This window comes from Suricata suricatta, chromosome 7 (genome assembly GCF_006229205.1).
Source record: "Suricata suricatta isolate VVHF042 chromosome 7, meerkat_22Aug2017_6uvM2_HiC, whole genome shotgun sequence".
NCBI classification, from domain to species: domain Eukaryota; kingdom Metazoa; phylum Chordata; class Mammalia; order Carnivora; family Herpestidae; genus Suricata; species Suricata suricatta.
The window spans coordinates 135,210,744-135,234,515 of record NC_043706.1 but is presented as its reverse complement, the minus strand read 5'-3'; the positions used below and the strand labels follow the sequence as shown (position 1 = coordinate 135,234,515).

The window sequence follows — 23,772 nt, the reverse complement described above, 5'->3', positions numbered from 1 at the left end:
CATAACCTGAGCTGAAACAAAGAGTCGGTGCTTAACCAGCTGAGCCGCCCCGGCGCCCCATCTCTTAACCTTTAAAGAAATCATTTGACTTGATTCATGTGTGGCTCTGGATTTCTAAGTAATCAATTTTTAATAATCATATAATACAAGTCTTACATCTTGCCATTCATGTAAGAACAATGTAATAAGTAAAAATGCTTCAAGAAAAATAATGGAGGGGCGCCTGGGTGACTTATTCAGTTGAGTGTCCAACTCTCAATATCTGCGCGGGTTGCGATCTCACTAACAGTTGTGAGATTGAGCCCCACGTTCTCTCTCTCCCTCTCTCTCTGCCCCTCCCCTGCTCTAAAAACACAAACAAGCATTTTTTAAAAACTAATGGAAGGGGGCAAAACTTGATGAAGGAAGAAAAAAATCTCATTATAGTGAATTACATAGATCTGATTGACAGATATGAGCAAGCATTCTATTACTTTTTTCTTCTTAATTTGAAAAGATATATGGTAAATGTATGAAACTTTGTATAACAAGAAAAGAAAGGAAAGATGCCCTAAAATATGTTATCAGGGCCAATAATAACAAATAAAACTGGCAATAATCAGAACTGATGAGAGGTGCATTTTTTTACATTCCTGTTCATAAAGGCAGAGGTCAGAGACTGAAACATAAGAGACAACGAGTAGGCTCAGTTAAAAGCAAAAACACACAATGTTTAAGATTTTTATTCAAAATTTAGCTTTTTTACGTATTTCCATATCATCACTCACTCCAGTTAAACACACTGGAATAAATGTTCCGAGTATTGATTATACTGTCTAAATATTACTCTGGATTTTTGGCAGGTTCCTGTTTCTACAAGCAGAATTCAAGAGCGCTATGGACTCTGGGAGCTAATGGGCATACACGGAACTGCCGCAGAGGCATTGTAATTGTGTGATCCAGGCACAGTTTCACATCATCTCTGAGGTAAAAGAAAATAACATTAGGAGAATCATAGGCCATTTTTATTTTATTTTTATTTTTTTTAGTGTTTTATTTATTTTTGATACTGAGAGAGACAGAGCATGAGAGGGGGAGGGTCAGAGAGAAGGAGACACAGAACTGGAAGCAGGCTCCAGGCTCTGAGCTGGCTGTCAGCACAGAGCCCGACGTGGGGCTTGAACCCACGAACGTGAGATCTGACCTGAGCCGAAGTCAGAGGCTTAACCAACTGAGCCACCCATAGGCCATTTTTAAAAGACCTACTTAGGGGCACCTGGGTGGCTCAGTCAGTTAAACCTCCGTCTTTGGCTCAGGTCATGATCTCATGGTTTGTGGGTTCGAGCCCCACATGGGGCTCTGTACTGACAGCTAGCTCAGAGCCTGGAGTCCTGCTTCAGATTCTGTATCTCCCTCTCTCTCTGACCCTCCCCTGATCATGCTATCTCTCTCTGTCTCTCAAAAATAAATAAAAAACATTAAAAAAAATTTTTTAATTGAAAAATAAAAGTCCTTCTTATTAAAACAATGTTTACAGACACTCACACTTCTGCTCCCTCTTGATACATGAATACATTAGTAATTTTCTCCATTCTGGAAGCCTAAGTATGGCTTAAAAAAAAAAAAATCAAACAAGACCCAGCCGGTCTTCAAACGGGAACCCTGTTGCTTTCTGAACAGATCCATCAAAGCACTAATATGGGCAAAGATGAAAGGAAAATTGGAAGGCACCAGAAGAAAAAAAGTTGGATTCTCTGCCTGTGCAAACTTAAAGTGGGAAAAATTCTATCAAATTCACAAAGACCCCTTTACAAACCCTATTCGACTGAAAGGCATCCCCCGCATTCCTCTCCCAAAGCCGGCAAACCCCTACTCGAACACTCAGGTCTTCGGTCACCCATTCCACACAGCCTGCGTGGTTCCCAGAGCAGGCTGCATGAGCCCCAACACTCAGCGCCCAAACGCCTGCGTACATGCCTTTCCAGGAGTGCACTCGGAGCGCCTCTACAGATAGCAATGAATGTCTCCTGACAATCAGGTGAGCAACCCACTGAAGACCTTCATCATATTCTCTTAACTCAATAAAACAAAAATAATAGCAAACCGAACGGATGCAGGAGATGGTCCTTTTCATCTGAACCCAAAAGATCAACTTTCAAAATGCATTAGGGACCTGGTATAATCAGAATCAGTCTGTATCCAGACATATAATCTAACACCCTCTCCCTTCTTGTCCCCACCCAGGGAAGTGCCCCCTCTGTGATGCCACAGCACTGGGCATAAATCCCTGAACTCACTACATACGGCTCAACCTGCTCCTGTGTGGAGCACCTTCACGTGGCCCAGTGCGTGTGCGGCACAGAACACAGAGCACACAGGCAGTGTAGGTGTGCTGGGTTAAGGTGGAAGTGGGTAAACTCCACTTACAGTATGAGCTGTTTTCTTTGAAGTGAATCGCTTTTTATAATTCAAATTTCCAATGTACTACCCTAAATAGAAACGCAGTAGTATGGACACGAATGGAAGATAACCCAAAACGCACGCTCTGCAGACAGCACTGTGGTTACATTCTGGCTGGATGCTGGTGCCTGCCCAAGGTGCGCAGGTGAGGCCCGCTCTTGAGAAAATGAGAAGATGGTAGGAGGGGCTATGAAGTGCTGGAATGGTATCAGAGCAGACTTCCACTCATAAGAAAGACAAAACGTGTAAGAAAATACCTTTTCTACCAGATGATTCAGTGCCATGTAATTCTGGGTCTCCGCACCACCGGAAACCATCTTGCCTCACATCAGCGGAACACGCGGCACGTGCCGAAAAGACTGGGCTCGACGGTCTTCACGGTGGCGCTATGACCTCGGGCCACCCACGCACTGGGTCTCCACACTGGCAGAGCAAGACACCTACAGCAGCTTTGGTAAGGATTCGGTGAGGTGATACCTGCGAAGGGCTTCTTTAGTAGGATGCCCCGGCACGTAGGACGGTCCTGATAAACACCAGACCAATGAAAACAGCCTATTGTTCTAACGTGCGATGGTCCAGCCGCTACACTTGGGCAGTTCCTTAAAGAGTTAAACACAGAATGACTTAGCAATTCTACTTCTAGGAATGCACCCAAAAGAAGTTTAAAAAAAGGTATTCAAATACATACTTGCACACAAATGTGGAAAGCAGCACTATTCAGGGGCACCTGGGTGGCTCGGTAGGCTAAGTGTCGACTCTTGATCTCAGCTCAGGTCATGATCTCTCTCAGTTGGTGGCTTTGAGCCCTGAGTCAGGCTCTGCGCTGATGGTGCAGAGTCTGCTTGGGATTCTGTCTCTCCTTCTCTCTGCCTCTCCCCCGCGTGCTGTTTCACTTTTGCTCGCTCGCACTCTCTCTCTCAAAATAAATAAACTTAAAAAAATAAAAGAAAATAGCACTATTCACAGTAGCTAACAAGTGGAAACCCACAAGTCCATCAAGAGATGAAGAAATAAAATACACTATATCCATACAATGGAATAATGTACAGTAATAAAAAGGAACGAGGCACTGATATTTGCTACCACAGAGAGGCAGTAAAAGAAGCTGGACACGAAAGGTCATGTATTACAGGATTTTTATATGAAATATCCAAAATAGGTAAATACATAGAGACACAAAGCAGACTAGTGGCTGTTGGCAGGGGTTGAAGGAGGAAGAAATAGGAAGGGAGTGTTTAATAGGGACCAGAGTGTCATCTCAGGGTAAAGACAATGTTTTAGAACTAGATAAAGACGGTGGTTGCACAATACTGTGAATTGTACTAAATGTCACTGAACTGAACACATTAAAACGGTTAACTTCGTGTTATATGAATTTCACCTCAATAAAAAAAATTCCTGTGGTGCCGAGGTGGCTCAGTCGGTTAAGCATCTGACTTTTGATGTCAGCTCAGGTCTTGATCTCATGGTGGTGAGTCCAAGCCCAGCGCGGGGCTCTGCGCTGGGCATGAAGCCTACTTTAAAAAATGTAAAAATAAAACAATCCTGACGCTAAGTGTGATAGACATAGTAGGTAATATTCCACTTTCAATGTGGTAAAAGTCACAAAAGGACTTTCGTGAAACTAATATTCGATGTCGAAATTAGGCTACTACAATCAATCTTAATACTCAAAAATCCAAATGGATTCTAGTCTCAGCAATGAGAAGCATTCCAATTTTACCAGAATCATAAAATTTATGCTAGCATGGGCCCAGTGTCAAGGATCTGAAGTTCTTGCTTTGCCACTTAGCACGTAAATTTGAACGACCTAATTAACCTCCCTTGCCTCAGTTTCTACACCTATAAATTGAAGATTGTAACACCTGCCCCAGGAGGCCATCATGAGGACTATGTTAATCCATATAAAGCAGTAAAACAGTGCCCCACACAGGGAAAGCCCTTGATAAACGTTAGCTCTTATTATTATTCATAACGTGGAGACCAACAAACACGGCGGCGGGGTTACAGGAGAGCACCCACGTAAGTGTACCTAGCGTCGTTACCAGACACAGCGGCTGCTGTTATTCTTGGCCTCTGGAGACAATCTCCTGTATTTTACAAATGGAAAACCGGGCCCAGGAAGACAATGATGATCATGAGGAGGAGGAAGGGGACAAGGAGACCGCATCTATACTGGGGCACTAAATCCTTGAACTTGCTTAAGAGTGAATTTATCTATCCAACATAGTCAACGGAAGTAAATCACACAGGGATAATTTTTAAGAATTCAATCTAAAATACAATTCTTTACTGCTAGGTGTAACTTTCATTCTCGGGGTGGCCATGACCTCTGCTTCTAGAAACAAGCAACAGTGCAGTGTAGGCAGGTGTAAGGACAACAGTTCCAAATCTCGGTCTGTATTTTATATTCTAGTTAGTTAACATATAGTGTAATAATGGTTTCAGGAATAGAATTTAGTAATTCATCACTTACACACGAGACCCAGCGCACATCACAAATGCCCTCCTTAATCCCCATCACCCATTTAGCCCACCTCCCACCCCCAAGGTCCTCTATCAACCCTCCATTTGTTCTCTATAGTTAAGAGTCTCTTATGGTTTGTTTCTCCTCTCTCTCTCTCTCTTTTCCCCCCTTCCCATATGTTCATCTGTTGTGTTTCTTAAATTCCACATTAGAAAAGTCATATGGTATTTGTCTTTCTCTTGACTGACTTATTTTGCTTAGCTCCATCCACATTGCTGCAAATGGCAAGACTTCATTCTTTTTGATGACTGGGTAATGTTCCATTTTATATATATACCACATCTTCTTTATCCATTCATGAGCTGATGGACATTCGGGCTTTTTCCATAGCTTGGCTATTGTTAATAGAGCTGCTGTAAACTTCGGGGTGCAGGTACTGTACCTTAAAATCTGTATTTTGTATCCTTTGGGTAATTACCTAGTAGTACAATTGCTGGCTCATAAGGTAGTTCTATTTGTAATTTTCTGAGGAACCTCCACACCGTTTTCCAGAACAGCTGTTTGCAATCCCACCAGCAGTACAAAATGGTTCCCCTTTCTCCGCATCCTCGCCAGCATCTGTGGTTGCCTGAGCCGTTAATGTTGGCCACTCTGACAGGCGTGAGGTAGTATTTCATCGTGGTTTTCATTTGTGTTTCCTTGATGATGGGCAATACTGAGCATCCTTCCATGTGCCTGTTAGTCACCTGGATGTCTTCTTTGGAAAAATATCTAGTCATACCTTCTTCCCATTTCTTAACTGAAATATCTGGTTTTGGGTGTTGAGAGTTAGGTTCTTTATAGATTCTGGGTACTAACCCTTTATCAGGTCTGTCACTTGCAAATAACTTCTCCCGTTCCATAGGCTGCCTTTTAGTTTTGCTGACTGGTTCCTTCACTGTGCTCAGGCTTTTATCCTGATGAGGTCCCAACAGTTCATGTTTGCTTTGTTTCCCTTGCCTCCGGCGACGTGTCTAGTAAGAAGCTGCTCTGGCCGAGGTCAAAGAGGTTGCTGCCTGTGTTGTCCTCTAGGATTTTGATGGTTTCCTGTCTCACATTGAGGTCTCATCCATTTTGAATTTATTTTTGTGTAACATACATTTTCTAAAAGCTGAGCTTTACAGAAGTGCTCTGACTCCAAGCACATAAAAACAATATCTGCTAAGAGTAGTGGGTTCAACTCACCAGCGACACGTATGGAGAACTGCGATATCACATTTGATTTAAAGTCTTTTCCCATAAATCGCTGCCTTTTATGCAATTCCAGGATAACGTGCATGTAAACTGCCCCCCCCCCTCCACAGATGGCTTTCAGCCCCGCTCACAGCCTCCACACTCCCTCCAGCATGGCACGGCTCTGCCTCCACTGGGAAGGAATTCTCCTCTGGCACGAAATCCCTGCAGGAAAATGCCTGTTTCCCATAAACAGCATCCTATCTGGGGGCTTCTCCTCCATAAGCACTGTCAGATGACCAGCGTGAGGACAGAGATCTGAGCCTGTATCACACTTAACGCCGAATCCGATTCAGCTATGACCTTGCAATCTCTGCTCGCCTCCCCCCTACTACTATTACACTCCATACAAGAGAATTCAGAACGTTCCCAGCCAGACGGAGGGGGCAGCAGCAGTTCACCCGGTGGGGTTAGAGTCCGAGCGAGGACTACGGGCCCGAACACCACACACACTGAACCCCGCGACCCCAGAGAACCGCCACGTGCACCGCCTCGGGTACCGGCGACTCCTCGCATCTAGCAGCAGGGCTCAAGCAAGCCCAGTGCGCTCAGCAGGCCTCGGACCAGACCGGCCAGGAGCTGGGCACGACGAGTTCGGCCAGAACGACACGCCATGGCGGGAGAGCCAGCCCCTCAGCCGGGCACGGGTGGCGGACACAACACGAACACGTCGGACCTTTCGCCTCGGGCTTCACAGCCTTCCCTGGCGGGAACCTACAACTCCACTGATTCTCCCCTTCGCCTGCAGTGCAGGGCTGCATACTGCGCCAGATGAGGGGCCACAGCGGGGCCAGACCGAGTCCCTGCGGCCTGCGTCCTGATCGGATGACAGCGCACAACGCACCTCGGTGGCAAGCTGCAGGAAGGAAGTGAGACAGCGGGGAGGGCGGGGGAGTGTGCCATTTTACAGTCTGAGCAAGTCAAATAAACATTTGAACAGAAACCTAAAAGCAGTAAGACGGCAAGGCCTACAAAGACTTGGTCAAGACCCCTCCAGGTGGAAGGAGGAGCAAACGCAAAGGCACAGGGGAAGGAGTGGGCCTGCCGGGAGCCTCGGGGACTCTGCGGGAAGTGGGGAGGGAGTCACAGAGCAGCCACAGTGACTCACACATCTAAGAGGACCGTTCTGGGGGCGCCTGGGGGGCTCAGTCAATGAAGCGTCTGACTTCGGGTCAGGTCACGATCTCATGGTTTGTGAATTCAAGCCCTGCATGGGGCTCTGGGCTGCCAGCTCAGAGCCTGGAGCCTGCTTCAGATTCCATGTCTCCCTCTGTCTCTCTCTCTCTCTCTGCTGCCTCTCTCTCTCTCTCTCTCTCAAACATAAACAAACATAAAAACATTAAAAAAATAAGAATATAAAATAATGGCGGGGCTTAAGCCCAGGGTGGTAGCCACCGAGACGGTGCCAAGTATGCCGTTTCCCATACACTGGGAAGGACGCAGCGATGGGATTCTCCAGCAGACTGAACAGTTGGGAGAAAGAGGCGGCACTGGCCCGGGCAAGCAGAAGGACGGAACTGCCATTCACTGAATCAGGAGGACTGAGGAGCGAGATTTTTACACAAGAGAAACTCTCTCAGGAGCAGCTCTGTGTTCTCTACGAAGACTTGGTACCCAAACACCCCTCCCCCCACAGCTGAGAATTCAGAACTCGAATCCGCAGCGTCCCTTGCAGCCTGAACGCAGTCAGATGACTGAAATTCTTCCAGCCAGACCAACCAGGGCTGACTTTGATTACAAAGTCAGCAGCTGTCTGCTGCTTAGTGCCAATTTCTGGTGGGCACTGGGGTCCTTCCTGGAGCGCCCTGCCTCACTCTCCGCTCTGCCCTTCATGGCTCTCCTGGCCTCCTGCGTGCGTGCGGTAAATCGCCGAACTGTCATCCTGGGGCTTGCTCCCAGTCTGCTGGGACACACCTGACGTCATGAAGACCCTAGGGCCAATCACGTCACCAGGCTATCACTCTTTCTGCCCTTTATTTTTGAAACCACCACGGAAGAACAGGGAAGAACTCAGCCAGAGAAAACAATGGAGAAGAAAGCGAGCTCTCCGCAGCAGCCCAGTGGGCTTGAAAGGAATTCTGGTCTCTTCTCTTCTCCCAGGGATCAAAGTTTGCCCGACGACCTGGAAATAAGATCTTCTCATCTCCAAGACCTCTGATAAAGGGCACAGGGCTTACAAGTAGGAAATAGAGAAGATTTTCCTTCTCTAGAAGCCCAAAATACTGAGGGAAACCTGCAAGGATGTCAAACGCATAAAATACCTAGACTATTAGGCTATCACAAAAATCTTAGAAATTTCAAGGTAATATATTCATTAGATGAACGGAAGTCTCCTTTTCTGGCTGACCCTTTTAAAGAAGTATTCTGGGGTCCTAGAGCCATCGGGTAACAACTGTGCTGACACTTCCCTTTTCCCCAGCTGCTTCTGCAAGTGACAAGGACGACATCAATTATAAAGGGACACATAACCCTTATGTGCCATACGCGAAACTGTCCCTGCTTGGCTGTCTTTTCTGTGGTCCACCTCAGACCCGAGTTCGCTTCCCATCAGACATTTCTCCCGAGCCCTCTATGCACACCTAATGACGACCCGGGCGGAGCTGGGTTTTCTCCGTCTGGAGTCCATGAAGTGAAACTTAATGATCTCAGCAATGGTCTTTGTGCTTCTTAATTCAATACTTTGTTTTTGCTATTTATATTAGTCTTACTCTTTGTTTCTGAATGTTTGATGTATTAAAGAACTTGACCTGGATCCTTGCCTTTGACTAACCCTGAAGAGACAATTCCACTGGTGTGTTTGATAGTTACTAAAAAAGGGGCAAAAGATGGGTGCCTGGGTGGCTCAGTCGGTTAAGCGGCCGAATCAGGTCATGATCTCCACTTCGTGAGTTCAAGCCCTGCATCAGGCTCTGCTGACAGCTCAGGGCCTGGAACCTGTTTCAGATTCTGTGAGTCCTGAGTCCTTCTCTCTCTGCCCCTCCCCCACTTGCGCGCGCGCGCGCGCTCTCTCTCTCTCTCTCTCTCTCTCTCTCTCAAATATAAACATTAAAAAAACTTGTTTTACACTATGCTCTTAACAATTCAATACCAATACAGAGAGACCAATTTGGTGACTTCTTTGGAATACAGTCTGTTTTCTTGATCAAACGTACTTCTCCGCAGGAAACAGGAGCTCCTGCTGTCACAGACCATTGCCAAGCCCTGGTCTGCAGCTGTGAGCAGGGCAGGGGTATCTGCCACATACAAACCCTGACCCCACGCAGGTCTCAAGCTCCAGAACTTCCAGGAAATTCCTAACACCTGATCCCACATGGGGAGTCCCTCCTGAGGCTGTGACACCTGGACTGAGCAAGCCCCGCAGCGCCAGGGAGGCGTCGCACAGCCGCTCGGGGAGGAGCGACACTGCTGCCTTCGCCCTGCTTCTCACGCTGCGACTGCCTCCTTCCCTCCACGCCCTCGCCCATCCCTCGTCTCTTCTCCTTCTCGGCCCAAGTGCTTCTTCTGATTCCACTCACAGATTTAACTTTTAGAGATATCTTCCAAGACGAATTGTGCAAATGACCTTCATAAATTTACTGCATACAAAAATAACCAGACTGTCATAAACCAAAACTTTTTAACTGAACTTTTAGGGGTACCTGGGAGGCTCAGTCGGTTACGCGTCCGACTTGGCTCAGGTCATGATCTCACAGCTTATGAGTTCGAGTCCCGTTAGCTCTGTGCTGACAGCTCAAGTCCTGGAACCTGCTTTGGATTCTGTGATTCCCTCTCTCCCCTGCCCCTGCTCATCCTGTCTCTCTCTCTCTCTCTCTCTCAAAAATGAACATTTTTTAAAAATTTAAATTTTTTAAAAATTGAACTTTAAGCTAACATGAAAGAAAAAACTTCTTTTACCCTTGTAAAGAACCCATTTGGAGATAGAAAAATATAGCCACCCAATCAGTCTTCACGGGGCTAGAGAAGAATGAAAGCAACAGCACAAAACAAAATGTGTTAAAAGTTGTAATTTCTGTTCTGAATTCATTATACACAGTTTATCCTAATTGCGTCCAATATATGCTTATATTCAGAACTACTTAGAAAGTGATAATGTGTTAAAGGAGTAATTACTGGTTCTCTCTTGGCTTCCTTCTGCAACTGCAAATAAAGTTAGCAACTCCACCTTAAGATTTCCTACAAGTTATAAAGGACAGACAACATTCTACACGCCCAGTCCACAACTAGTATCCAGAAGAGAGAGGTCATCTGAGAAAATTTTCATTTGCAAATAATAAAATTCAATGAAAATACCTTATGGCACTGATTACAACGATCTGCTAACCTCTGAGGAAGAAACAGCTCTTTCCTCTTTAGAAAGGATTTTAAAGATGGTTAGTAGTTATATTAATACAACCCATCAAAACACCAAACCATAAATTTCGGAAGACTGTATTCGAAATGAAAAGACTCTAAAATCTAAAACTAAAATGACATTAAGTTACTATTATTTTAAAAGGAATATCCAAGCTGGGAGATCTTGCCGTGAAAATCCCTAGTTCAGTAGATGAGCCCAGGGAGGTCAAGATTTCCCCGACAGCCACACACAGACGAAGCATGAACCAGAAAAACCTGCATGGTCTCGGCTCCTGAATCCGGGCACATTTCATCCTTTATGGCAGCAGTGAGCAGGGCCCGAGAACAAGCTCCCAAAGGGGTCAATGCCTCTGGCCCCAAACCAGCTCTGGGGTCCTTTTACAGGTCTATCTCGGACACCTGGCTGTTAGGCCAGCTGCACGAGGGCGTCCCCTGTGGAGCTCAGAAAAGACGGAGGGAGGCCTTAACATTTGGAAGTCCTTGTTATAAGCATTCAAACCTGGAGTGGTTTTGTTTTGGTTTTTTGGCGTTTATTTATTTTGAGAGAGAGAGAGCGAGCGAGCATGAGCAGGGAAGGGAAAGAGAGAGAGGGAGAGAGAATCCCAAGTAGGCTCCATGCTCTGCAAGGCGCCCGACATGGGGCTAAATCCCACAAACCGTGAGATCATGACCTGAGCCAAAACCAAGAGTCAGATGCTGAACTGACTGACCCTCCAGGCGCCCCAAACCTGCAGGTTTTAAAGCACCCTAGGAGACTCTAACATTCAGCAACGCTTGAGATCTCCTGGCCTAAAATATGCCCCCGTGTCGCTCAGTCGTGTTACCTGTCAGTTCATCTTCTGGGACTGTTGTTTCGCGACCTCTGGGGTTGGCTGTGCAGCACTGAAGTAATGGGACTGGTTGACTTTACTGGTATCAACTATTAGCTTTATTTGAATTGTTTAAATTTTCACATAAATATCAGGGTGTCTGGCTGGCTGAGTCAAAGGAGCAGGTGACTCTTGATCTCAGAGTCAGAAGTTCAAGCCCCACATCAGGTGTAGAGATTACTTAAATAAGTTAAACTTAAAAGAAAATATTAACATAAATATCACGTTTAATTTGTTTCCATGTTTGTTTATCTTTGAGAGAGAGACACACAGAGTGCAAGCAGGGGAGGGGCAGACAAAAGGGAGACAGAATTGCAAGCAGGCTCTGGGCTCTGAGCTGTCAGCACAGCTCAAACTCACAAACAGCACGATCATGACCCGAGCTGAAGTCGGAGGCTCAACCGACAGAGCCACCCAGGCGCCCCTTGCATTCAATGTTTCCTTGGTAAAATCATATAAGCCAAATTTATTTAAAATACACGCAAGCAATTCTAATGCTACCTAAACATATGCTTAACATTCACATCTCAAAAACAAAACCAAAAACATAATAGGCTTAGGAGATATTTTAGTTGAAAGTCCATGAACGTAAAACACGTAGAAATCAGTTGTGAGTGAGAAAACAGTATAAGCTCCACGCAGAGAGCAGGGACGACCCACCACATGCAGTCTTTAGAATATCTAGAACAACGTAAATGTTCGGATAAAAAAATAATTCAGTATAGACTTTCTAATATAAAAGTAGCTATCCTAACTAAGAGAGAAATCATCTCATATTTTCTCATTAAACATTCAAGTATAAAAGCTGGTCTTCGCTCTTTTTTAGGGAAAGGCTAATAATTTAAAAATTTCTATTTAACTTGAAATGTGATCTCTTCTAATCCTCCTCTACTAAGAATGTCACACGGAATGCTTCGAAATGCTTAATTCAAGTACAATATAAAAAGTAAATAAACCAGTTAAGTATTCCAGAAATTTACATTTTAAGGAGCAAATAAAAATTACCATATCTACAAATCTTTTCAAAAATATTCTCTTGGTACAAAAATCCATCTACAGGGAACTTTGGCATCAAAGATAGTAGCATCTGCTATCGACTTGGAAGCAGAAATAGGAGGTGTAAATGTATCTTGTTGGTAAACCTTAAATACCTTCATGTTCACTGATGAAGAACAACTGAGGAAATCAAGACAGAATGCGGCCAACAAAAGGCCATTATTTATACAAATCTGCAATCTGCCGGAAGGACTCCACACGTTTCAGGTGTACAAGCAACGGGCTTGGCTCCAGGCCTTCCAGCACAGAGCACAGATCTGTAAGTGCCGAAAACCACGCAGTGCACGGAACTCTCCGCACTCACTGTTCTACTGGCCAAAATGTTTACCTTCAGTATACTCCCCTATTTGTTTGTTTATATATGTACGTATACCTACACGGGCATAAAATATGTTTACATATATTTAATGTGATTTACAGATACATTTTGCACCAAAGTACCAGTCACACAGGTGTTCTGTTTTATGTGTGTGCACGCAGGTCCACGCACACGCAGGTGCAGGTGGGGGTGTCTCTGAGTGAGTGTCCACTCTCAGAAAATTAAGAGTCTGAATGTAAAACAGACGCTAGGACCCATTCTTCTCCATTAGGTTAAGTGAAGCCTTCCTTTCTCACTCTATCACCCCCCATTATGCTCCTTCAAAATAGGAACTCGAAGCTCTTTTTAGGCAAACCCAAAATTAAGCCCTGATTATGGGACTCACATTTAGGATTCAGAGACTAAATCCAAGCAAACATTTCATGTCAAAAAAACCTCTGGAACTGTTAAGTCTTTAACCAAGCCTCTCCCCCACCCCAATTAATCCTGACTTTTCAGAGACATTGTTCAAACTGTATCAAAACATAACTTAAAATTTTAAGTTTATTGAGAGAGAGAGCGAGCGAGCGAGAGAGAAAGGGAAGGCATGCCCAAGCAAGGTGGCAGGGGGCGGGGCGGGGGGGGGGGGGGAGAATCCCAAGCAGGCTCCATGCAGTCAGCAGAGAGCCTGACGCGGGCTCACAAACCGTGAGATCATGACCTGGGCTGGAATTAAGAGTTGGATGCTCAACCAACTGAGCCACCCAAGCGCCCCTCAAAACATAATTTTAACTGTATTTTTAAAAGTAAATCCTTTTTACCAGAATAAACTGACAGTATAAAGTAGTAACACAGGTAGGAATCCTAGAACTTGCTTGGCTGCCTCAATAACCCCAAAGAAACGCTTATTTTAGCCAAACAATTGTAATGTTTGTCTCCTTTTAGAAACATCTGTTGCCAAAATAAACATTTGCATTGGAAGAAGTGTTTGGGCTGTTAAGATGGTACTAAATAAAATGCTTATGTTCTGAAATAAATATTTTACTCAAAAAACACACAGCAAACTAGACATCCAAGGAGTGCAGAGATAAGCTGAAGATGCAAATGAGAATACCTATTGATTTCAAACATCTTTTTGAAAAGAACCTCAGTTTTAATTAGGTCTTTATTTATACTTAAAGTGATAAGTTCAAATGGATCACTTTAACAAAAGTAACTAATTTCTATTTAATTTTGCCAGAATATCTTTCAAAACGATTATATTTCATGTTCTTATTGTTGCAAAGGTTTTCACAACACAGATGTGTTTTTTAAACTAAACAAGCTGTGTTTTTCCATTATAAAAGCAGTTGAAACATAAATCTCTCACTTTGCCCTCTTTCCCTTTTCCTGGTTTTATAATGCCAACCGGCATTAGATTATGCAAACTTCTGCAATAAGATAAGGACAGTTAAAATATCAACCCACTAACCTTTGATAACTCAGGAAAAATCTCAGACTACGTGCAGTAATTGAAATGTGCTTGACACAAATAAATATACCGTCATTTCTGTGGCCTATTTCCCCTGGGTGCTATTTCTTTTATATAAAAATCTTTTTTAAAGCAAGTTGGCACAGACCTATGTAAACATTTCATGGTCATAAAGGACAAGAGAAATAAAACAAAACACTTGCTCACCCACACCCTGATCCAGGAAACGTACAGGACCAGTACCTTAGTACCAAAGTTTTTTTTACAAAAGCTGAAAAACTCAAGATCTGGTAACCGTAAAGATCACACTTCCTCCGCGCAGCTCTGTGTTACATGAAATCAACCAGTATACCCCTGTTAACCGTCTCCAGGTTTGAATCCCAGGAGCCCAGAGGCAGAACATTCTCCACAGAGGCAGAGAAAATGCATTTCCCCTCTCAGCTCAATAAAAACTCAAGCAGACTAGTTTTCAGGGCACTGTGCAAAACTAATCTGTTTAGCTATGTATTTGCCTGATGATGTGGGAGAATCAGCACGTGAAAGACCACAAATCTAGTTCCAGTTAATAAATACCAAAACGATGTACTATTATCATGTCATGCTCTAGGACCTAGTCATCAGTATATTTCAAAAATAAAATTCCCACCATACATATAAAAAACCAGCAGGTTAATACTAAAATCAAACACTCAGTGGCCAGTTCCTCCGTAATCTTAGGAACAAAAAGAAAGCAGTGACACTACCCATATTAAATTTCATATAAGCATGGCAGTTCTTTCTACTGGAATACTCATTTAAAATTCCTATCACAGGAGTGGAATGCTAGCCAGGAATCAAACTGTGACCCCTGAGCCAAAGACAACTTACCACTCAGCTGAAAAGTGGGCAACTCAATTTACAAACTTGAATTCCTGCATTTTAATCCTTTGCAGAAATATATGGGCGATATTAAATGAACTCGATTCAGCTCATTAGAGGTTCACAAACCAAACACAGAAAGCTTTGGAGGCTGTCCAAAGCAAAGTCATGCCTAGGTGGTGATGTCCACTCAATGAAAACTCAATGTCATCATTATCTTTCAACTTTCTCCCTGAGAAACATTAGCCATGACTGCAAAAATGCTAAGCCAATCACATTAATACTCGGAGAAAACAGTACCAGCCAATCACGATGCCAGGACCTTGTCTGTGGACGAATCTGTAATTATCCAAAACTCACAAAGTAACTCAATGAGAATTCCTCACCAAAGAACAAGGCTAAAGCTCACAAAATAAATGTGCTCTGATAATCTTTACCCAACACCTTCACTCTTTTTTTCCATTTCAACGCTATTAATTAGCCTATACCTAACTGATCGCTTGAACTTGGTAATAAAAAGCTGCATCTCCTTTAAAATGTTACACACATTCAAAAATGCATTCACGGCTAGTTTTAGCCTCCAGTTATCAAAACAAGATACTGTATTTCAAGACTATATTAGAACTAAAAGAAAGTGTGAAAAAAACAATACAGATTTCTTAGAACCTTCCATGATCACGAACTCAATATGAAAGTTTGACATTTTATAGCCAGGGCATTCAGTTTCTTACCAGAGACACTATTTTCCTTTCATTATCAGGAAGATCTGTCCATAATTAGAATTAGACATTTCTTCTGATCTGCAGTAAAAATACCTAATCTAAAATCTTAATTAAAAGTTTGTTGAAATACTTGGTGAGTTACCTTTACCAACTTATCCCTTCAAATAAATCCAAGAGCTACTGGATTTCAAATCTAGGTAAATAAAAGCAACGGGGATTTAAAAAAAAAAAAAAGACAAACCAAAAAGCTGAGAAAAGTAGTTATTCTATGTATTACTGTATGTCCTCTGCCTTACACATGTGGGGTTAGAAAATAATGAAAAAAAATTTGTCGGTAATCATTCTTTACATGCCCTTTCCATTTGTTGGGATTTCTACTTTCGGGTTGCAAATTATGCCAATGTCGAAAACCTATGCTAAGACTTAAACTCATTCAGAGAATGAGATAAAGGAGCACCCAGGAGTTTGCCATGAACACCACCCTTCGATATGACTTTCCAATCTGACATGAGGAAAGTATGGTAGAAACATGCTCAGCCTGGGTGGCTCAGGCTTAGCTCAGGTCATGTTCTCATGGTCTGTGAGTTCAAGCCCCACATCAGGCTTTGTGCTGACAGTGCAGAGCCTGCTTGAGATTCCCTCTCTCTCTCTCCCTCTCTCTCTCTCTCTCTCTCTCTCTGCCCCTCCCTGACTTGCTCACACTCACTCGCTCTCTCTCTCTCTCTCAGGGTGAATAAATAAACTTTAAAACATTTTTAAAAAGAAGAAGAAGAAGAAAAAAAACAAGGACCGGTTTCTACTTTACCCCACCCGGTTGGCCACGCCTCCCCTTCTGCCTCTCCTCCCTCCCTGTGGCCAGAGTCAGCTCACACAACTATCAGCCCCCACGTGCAGGCAGCTGCGAAGGAGAATTAAAATTTTTGGCAGCCAGCTGCCTTGGCCTTCTCGCCCTCAACTAAAGGCAAATTAGATTAAAATTCAAAGAAGGAAGAGAAAAATCACACATTACTTTTCAATGGCGTACAAATTCTTTCCCTCTCACCGTTAGCAACCTCAGCTAAAGATGTTTTACTCTAGGCAGCAAAATATTGCTGGAAGAAAGAAGTCATGTTGAAAAAAAAAACCTAAGAGAGCAATTAAGTGTGCAAGTGACAGAGAGAGTTCTGGGCAGCCCATTTAATAAGGGACAGTGAGCACGGGTGACAGTAACAGAGGCTGTCTGAGGAACCAACAGCTAGGACTCCCAAAGGCTGGGCTACTGCTAAGCTTTCCCTCCAACCACCTTAAAATAAAGTCACCGAAGGAGGAGCAAAGATAAAGAGAGAAAACAATATTCAGTCTATAAAGGAAAAAGCTCACATGCAACTTAACGGACGCAGCTCTGGAGCACGTAAAAGTAAACTGTTCTCCACATCCACTTTACAGAGACCAAAAGAGTGATCCAGTTTTTGGTTAAACAGAGGGAAGAATCCGTCTAGAGGAAGAGTATGAAACCCTGTGGGGTCACCTGCCTGCAGGCAGTAAGATGCACACCTGTCCGCCCCACGGACCCTCCCCCGCCCCGAGGAAAGACACGGTGTGGGAATTCAGTAAAATGCACATGGATCCGCCCAATGCACCCCTCGAACCCTGGATTAAAGACACGGTGTGGGAATTTATAAATAAGGCTCTCTGCCGTTTCTAGTAACTAAACGCCCTAACAAGTCTGAATTTCGTCTTTTCCTAATATCATGCTTCCTCAGGCCAACATTACAAGGATACACTCTCAGGATCCAAGAGACCGTAGCTTTACCACTCTGGAAGGTAGATGGGCATTTGAGGTAACTCCAACTATTTGATTCTAGAGGAAAATACTGGGTCTTTAAAAGGAAGGGAAGTCTTTTTTGTTTTAAGTAAAAACACAAAACCCATCAAAATCTAAGAAAACAGATATACTCCAAATCCTCTTATATGAAATTAACATGTTACTGAATAAATACAAAAACTTTTTGGGAGAATACAAAACTTTTCTCAAAGATGATGCCATTTTCATGGTTATTTATTCTTTAAATTAAAACTTCACCTTTAAAAATCTATTCACAGTTCAAAACCTGCCTGTCTGCCACCAGAAATGTTAGAAAGCCAGTTTACTACAGGGGTCAGATCTATGTAATTTGCTAAAGATGATACGGACTGTCTTTCAAATGTGGCCACTAACACAGTAACACCCCTCTACCAAACGGGCATTTTGTCCACTTTGTTCTAAGAAGCTCACTTTTCCTTCTTGAAAAGAAAGAAAAGGAAACTGCACCCATGATTACTTGAAGAAAGCAAGATAATGAAAAGAAAGCAGAACATCAGTGAAATGGCCCCTAATTCTCTCAGTACCAGTCTCAGGTAGACAGGGAGAACCGAAGACCAGCGGATCACTGGTTTGGCGAGAGCTGGGGTAAAGAGCGGCACGCACCTGCTGCTGGGGGTACTGCATTCCTCCCATGGCCCCTGGGGTCCGGCCCTGGACGCTGACGGGATAGCGCTGCGGCCCTGGGGGTCCGTAGGAGCCTCCCGGGTATGGGCTGCTCTGCTGAGGCTGGGAATGAGGGTTACTGCCCATTCCGTACAACTGAGGCCTCTTCATCACCATAGGATCCATGGGGCTGCCCTGTGAGAACAGAAACAAAGACACAGATTAAGTCGTTACTTCTTACAAAGGCAGAAACTTTGTTACACTCACTTATCCGTTAAAAACACAACTATCCTTAGTTTTGGAAACATTAAAAACACACAATACATACAAATAGCAAATCTTTATAGTGCATGTAACACCTGAAACGAATATGCTGTAAGTCAATTATTGCATTAAAAAATAATAATAACCTTGCGAATAAAATCCCAGAGGAACACTTAAGGAAAACACCTACATGGCTACAAGACGTTTGTTTTTTACTTTTAGGGAGGTATTAACAATTAAAGAGGGATCCAGTGTAAACCAGAGAAGGAAAGAGTTTGCAGAAAGAAAACACCTGCCTCTAAAATCCTGCTACACGTACAGGAAATGAGCGTGATTAGTTAAGGTCACCCAGCTCCTGTTAGCTTTAAGACAAAGTATACCGAGTGGTTAGCAAGGCTTTCTAACTTCAAAGTATTCTTAGAACAACGACTTTAGTCTGGAACTCCTGATCAAACATTAATGCATCTGAGTGCTCATTAGAAAGTGAAAGCGTAGATTTTAGATAATACAGAACGTCCAGGGTGAAAAGTTTCGAAGATCACCAGTGCGCATGAATAGGCTCCCAGACTATGAGTCACAAGCCACCTTCCCCATGTCAGTATCTTACCAAACAGAACTAGTTCAAAACTAGACTCTGAGTTTTATTTTTGGTTTAGTGAGTCAGCCTATGAGAGAGACTCAGGGCCAAGGCCATTCAGCAGAGCCAGAACCAGAGCCTCAGCTGGGACTTTTGTGCCCTGGGTGCTTCAAAGGAGCAACGCAGTGGTGGGGGAAGTCCCTCCCCAAGGGGCTAAAGAGGCCTGCAGCGTTCATCCCACGGACCCTTCCTTCCTTCCAAAACCATATACTGACACCTGCTGTATGCCAGACTCTATATAATATATGTGAAGACTTTCCAGAAGGCTCAAAGAGAAGAATAAATGAATGAAAAAGTACCAGACTCAAGGTGAGGAGGGACAGGGCACAGAGGACCACACAGCACAAGCAGCAGCAGAAAGCACAGGCTCAGCAGAGCTGAGCTTCCTGGTGGGGACAAGGACACGTAAGCAGTTCAGATCCAAATGAAGCAGGAATTTGCAAGGACTCTGAAGCAGGCAGCAGGCAGCAGCCAGCACGCTGGGGAGCCCTGCAAGTCATCTTAAGGGCTTCGGACCACATCCTGGGGATGAACCCCTGGGTGCTTCTAACAGACAGAACTCTGGGATCCAGCTTCCAGAAGGACTGCTCTCAGGTGGCTGGCTGGAGCCAGGGCGGGCTGCTGCCACAGGCAGGTGAGCTGAGGTCCTGAACGGGGAGCAGTGGTGGGAGAGAGCAAGCCCAGATTCCAGCGACGGGATGCAGATGCAGCACAACGTGGAGGAGACCGAGCACTGAGTGAGTGATGGGAGAAAGCCGGAGTCCAGGGTGGTTGAAGAGCGGATCAGACACCACCTGACATAGAACAGGCAGCGGTAGAAGCAGATGGACCGTCGCCCCCACCCCCGGTGCCGGGGGAGCCTTCAGTATTCCATGTATGCAATCTGAGGTTCCTACAGGAAATCCAGCTGAAAACATCCAGAAGGAAGGGACCCGATATGTTTGTAGCTTGGGGAGTAAGGGCTGAGCAACGATAATAAATAGGGCAAGGTCAGCATATAGAGGGTGTGTGCTCCCGGGAAGGCGGTGATCTCTCTGTCTCACTCACTACTGTGGCTCCAGGATGGAAGTCAAACAGCACGCCTGGTGCACAGCGAAATGGTCAACAAGTACTGGATGAGCCAAACAACAGGAAGCACATAAAACCTCCAGAACCTTATCCAGCAAGAATAGATGGAAAAAGAACAATGCATAGAGGACACGACTCTGAGAATACAACCATTTGAGGAAAAAGGGAAAGAAGGAGCCCACAAAGAAGCCAACGGAACAGTCGAGAAACAAAGACTCTAGAGAGTATGGAGTCATGGAAAAGACACAGAACAGGCATGCCGAATGCAGCCCGTGGCCCTACCAGCGCAGACGCCCGACGGACGCCCAGACGGTGCGGCCTCGTCACACAGGTGAGCGCAGCGACCGAAAGACAAGGAACTAAGACAGGAATGGGAGGTGAGAGAGGGAGCCGGGAGCACAGAGCCAGCTCGGGGCCCTCCCGCCTGCCCCCCAGCCCAAGGCCACACGCAGTCCTTGCCCCCCTTGCTGCACATTTACTGTGGGCGGCGCGCCAGGCACCGGAGAAAAATGAACATGCATCAGCGTTCTGGAGAAAGGAGCCACCTGCTGAAGGGGATGGTCTGGAGACGACAGGGCCCGCGGTGGACATCCCCAGTGGACCGTGCGGAGGGGGCAGCTCAGTGGGTCTGTGATGGGCCCTAGGAAAGCTCGGTTCCGAGGGATTCGTAGCAACCTGCTGGGAACTGATCTCCCCTGAATGAAAATACGGGCAGGCCCAGCAGTTCGGCTCGAAACTCACAATTTCATGGACTTTCAAATGTGTTACTTCCACGTCAAGGAAAGGTTGTGCTTACAATGACAGAAGTCTCTCAAACGATATACTGATGTGACACCACCTGTGCTGACTTCACAATTCAACACACAACATGCATGTTGATATACTGTAATAAAACTAAAACCGAGTATTGAGAGTTCAGTTTTCCCAGAATCATATAAAATAAAGTGTGTGCCTAAAAAAAGCAAACTGTAATTATTTTCCACACTTTCCTTCAAAAGATAAAATAAAACTTTGTGTGGAAGTGTGAAAATCAAGGCTGAGTTGGTGATTTCAGAATCTGCACAGTGAGTGAATGGCCAACACAGAGGCTGAGTAAATCAGATTTCAGGCTAAATTTCTAATACGGGGCCCTGAGGCAGCGTTATCGTCACATTCAATCTGGATTCGCCAGGGCGGAGGAAAAGGTCTATACTTATTTCACCTTAAATAGTGCACGACCAAAACTGCCTTAATTAAAGCAGAAATTTAAAATGGAAAAATGATTGGAATGTCTATATTTTAATGCTATAGATAACAGTGCAGCAAATTCATCTTATCAGTGACGATAACTGTTCTGTAATATCGGTCTCATCGCTGCCATACACTCTCACAGTCCTACTTAAAATTCAGTTAATTTGCACCCATGTCAAAAATGTTAGCCTAACCCCGAGATTTCTGAAAATCTAAAGCATGAAATACACAGATTATCTGTACCTCTCAAAATGCATCTAATACCTTTCAGTGAGGCTTCAGATATGAAAAGATACTTATACAGTGCAAATTATTTAATTTTAACCTCCTCTCCTTATGGCCTTGTATTAAAATACACATCCACACCCCAAATTCATCCTGCTGTGTAGTCTTTCTATTTTTAACATTAAATAAGTCCGGATCTCAACCCCTGCTTTTTACTACTATCTCCTTAAAGAAACCAAACACCGAATCAAATCTAAGTCTTTTCCAAAAAAAACCATACAGGCCAAGTCACTTCTGATATTCACATCTAACCCAAAACAATTTTTATCATCTATGCTTCAGATGGTCTATTCCAGAGTTAATCAGTATTTTCATTTCTCATATAAAATGTGTGCTATATCAAAGACATGGTCCACATCGAAAAACCTCGAATACTTTTCTAAATATGTCATTCCAAACATGTTTTCCCTCTCCGAATACCATTCCACAGCTGCTGTATCCGGAGCTACAATTCTGGAAATTAAAACAAGAGCTTTGAAGGCCACAGTGAGCACCAACCATTTTCAAAGAGCCCCACACAACTAGTGTAGGTGTGGGAAAGCGGTGTCTCATGCAATTTTGTTTCTTGATAAAACTTTCTCATAACCTCTCTTTTGTTCAAATAAGCTTTTGTGTTTATCCGTATGTGTGAGTTACACACCGCGTGCGTGCGCACACGCGCGCACACACACACACACACACACACACACACACACACACACACTTCCCTAAATTTTTTGGGAAGCTGCCACAACTACCTAAATCCTCCAAAATCTCCCAAGGTTCTCCATTCCTAGGACAACTAAACAAGAGAGTACAGTATATATTTTTAAAATATATATTTGATATAAATTCTAGACAATCTCGGTGACAGAGGCTGTATTCTAGGTTACAGAGGTTTGCAGAGGCCGACCTGAGAATCCAACTACGCTTTTAAAGAGTACCCGAGTTAAGGGACAACTCATTTCTACACCTTTAGTATACTTTAGATACACTTGGTGCTTTTTATACGTACTATACACACTCTTCCAGAGTGTGCCTACCCATGTACTTACAATAAAGATTCCTATGTAATTGTATTTACTATTGGATATCAAGGTAAAGAGATGGTTTATCAGCAGTTTCTTTCTGAATATTCCACAAATTGAAGAAAGGCACTACAAAATCCACTAAAATAACTATCCACATTTTTAAAATCTATAATCATATCTATGTATCTGGATTAAATAAGAGCTCAGAGAAAGAAACTCTTCCCATTTGAACCATTATTTGGGAAAATGTTCTAAATTACCAGCAGCTAAAGTAAACTTCGAAGTAACATTCCATTACCTATATAATGACAAAAATAATGAAACCCAATTTGAGTAAATGAGTGTTTGTACTGGTAGGTTTTATACCTACTAACAGGTTTCTTACCACTCCTCTTCGAGAGGTCCTATGACAAGCTTTATCCAAGAGCTTCTAACGCTGTGTCTTGCACCAACTCTAATACTCCGTCACATGGGGCGGGGTGCTGCTTATCCAGATCTGTCCCACCTACAAGACTCCTCATACTGATGGGAGAGAGCATGGTCTGGGGAAGAAGGGCTCAGCTGCAGAGTGGACCCCCGCCCTGATTCCCCCCAGTTCCCACCACTGGGCAGCCCTGAACATGCTGCTTATTGCTGAATCTCCTCACTCACTAAGTGGAAGAAATAACACCTACCCCACAACTAACGTGAAAATCTAATAAGTAAGACCGGTAACAGTTCCCAGAACTGCTTAATGCCAATTGTCCAAAGAAGAAAAGTAGAACAGTGATCACAGGATGTGTGAACGAGCCACAACTACGAGCACAGCAGACCAGAGACATGGAAAAGGACATATAAAACAATGTCAAATGTTTAACAACGATGCGCATGAATTACAGCCATGTGAAAACGCGGTTGATAAGGATCAGAGCCAGCCACAGTGACCTGTAAGTAGTGGCTGTCATATCAAGAGGCAATCTATGTTTACTTTTCTGTGATAATGTCTAAATATAACTCTAAAATGCCTGTTTTTTCCCCAGGCATGTTG

At 44.0% G+C, this 23,772-nt stretch overlaps 1 protein-coding gene across 7 annotated transcripts in view; it reads right to left on the bottom strand.

Annotated features, from left to right (window-relative positions):
- ARID1B (AT-rich interaction domain 1B) overlaps nt 1-18,446 on the bottom strand; it is a 385,639-nt gene extending 367,193 nt beyond the window's left edge. For 4 of the 7 annotated variants that reach the window (XM_029944117.1, XM_029944118.1, XM_029944119.1 and 1 more), the window contains exon 1: nt 18,252-18,446. In XM_029944117.1, the coding sequence (XP_029799977.1) occupies nt 18,252-18,437 (186 nt within the window). In that variant the 5' untranslated portion in view covers nt 18,438-18,446. The remainder of the gene's footprint in view (nt 1-18,251) is intronic. The other 3 variants (XM_029944116.1, XM_029944114.1, XM_029944115.1) reach the window with 1 other exon arrangement.
- Between the last annotated feature and the right edge of the window lie 5,326 nt (nt 18,447-23,772).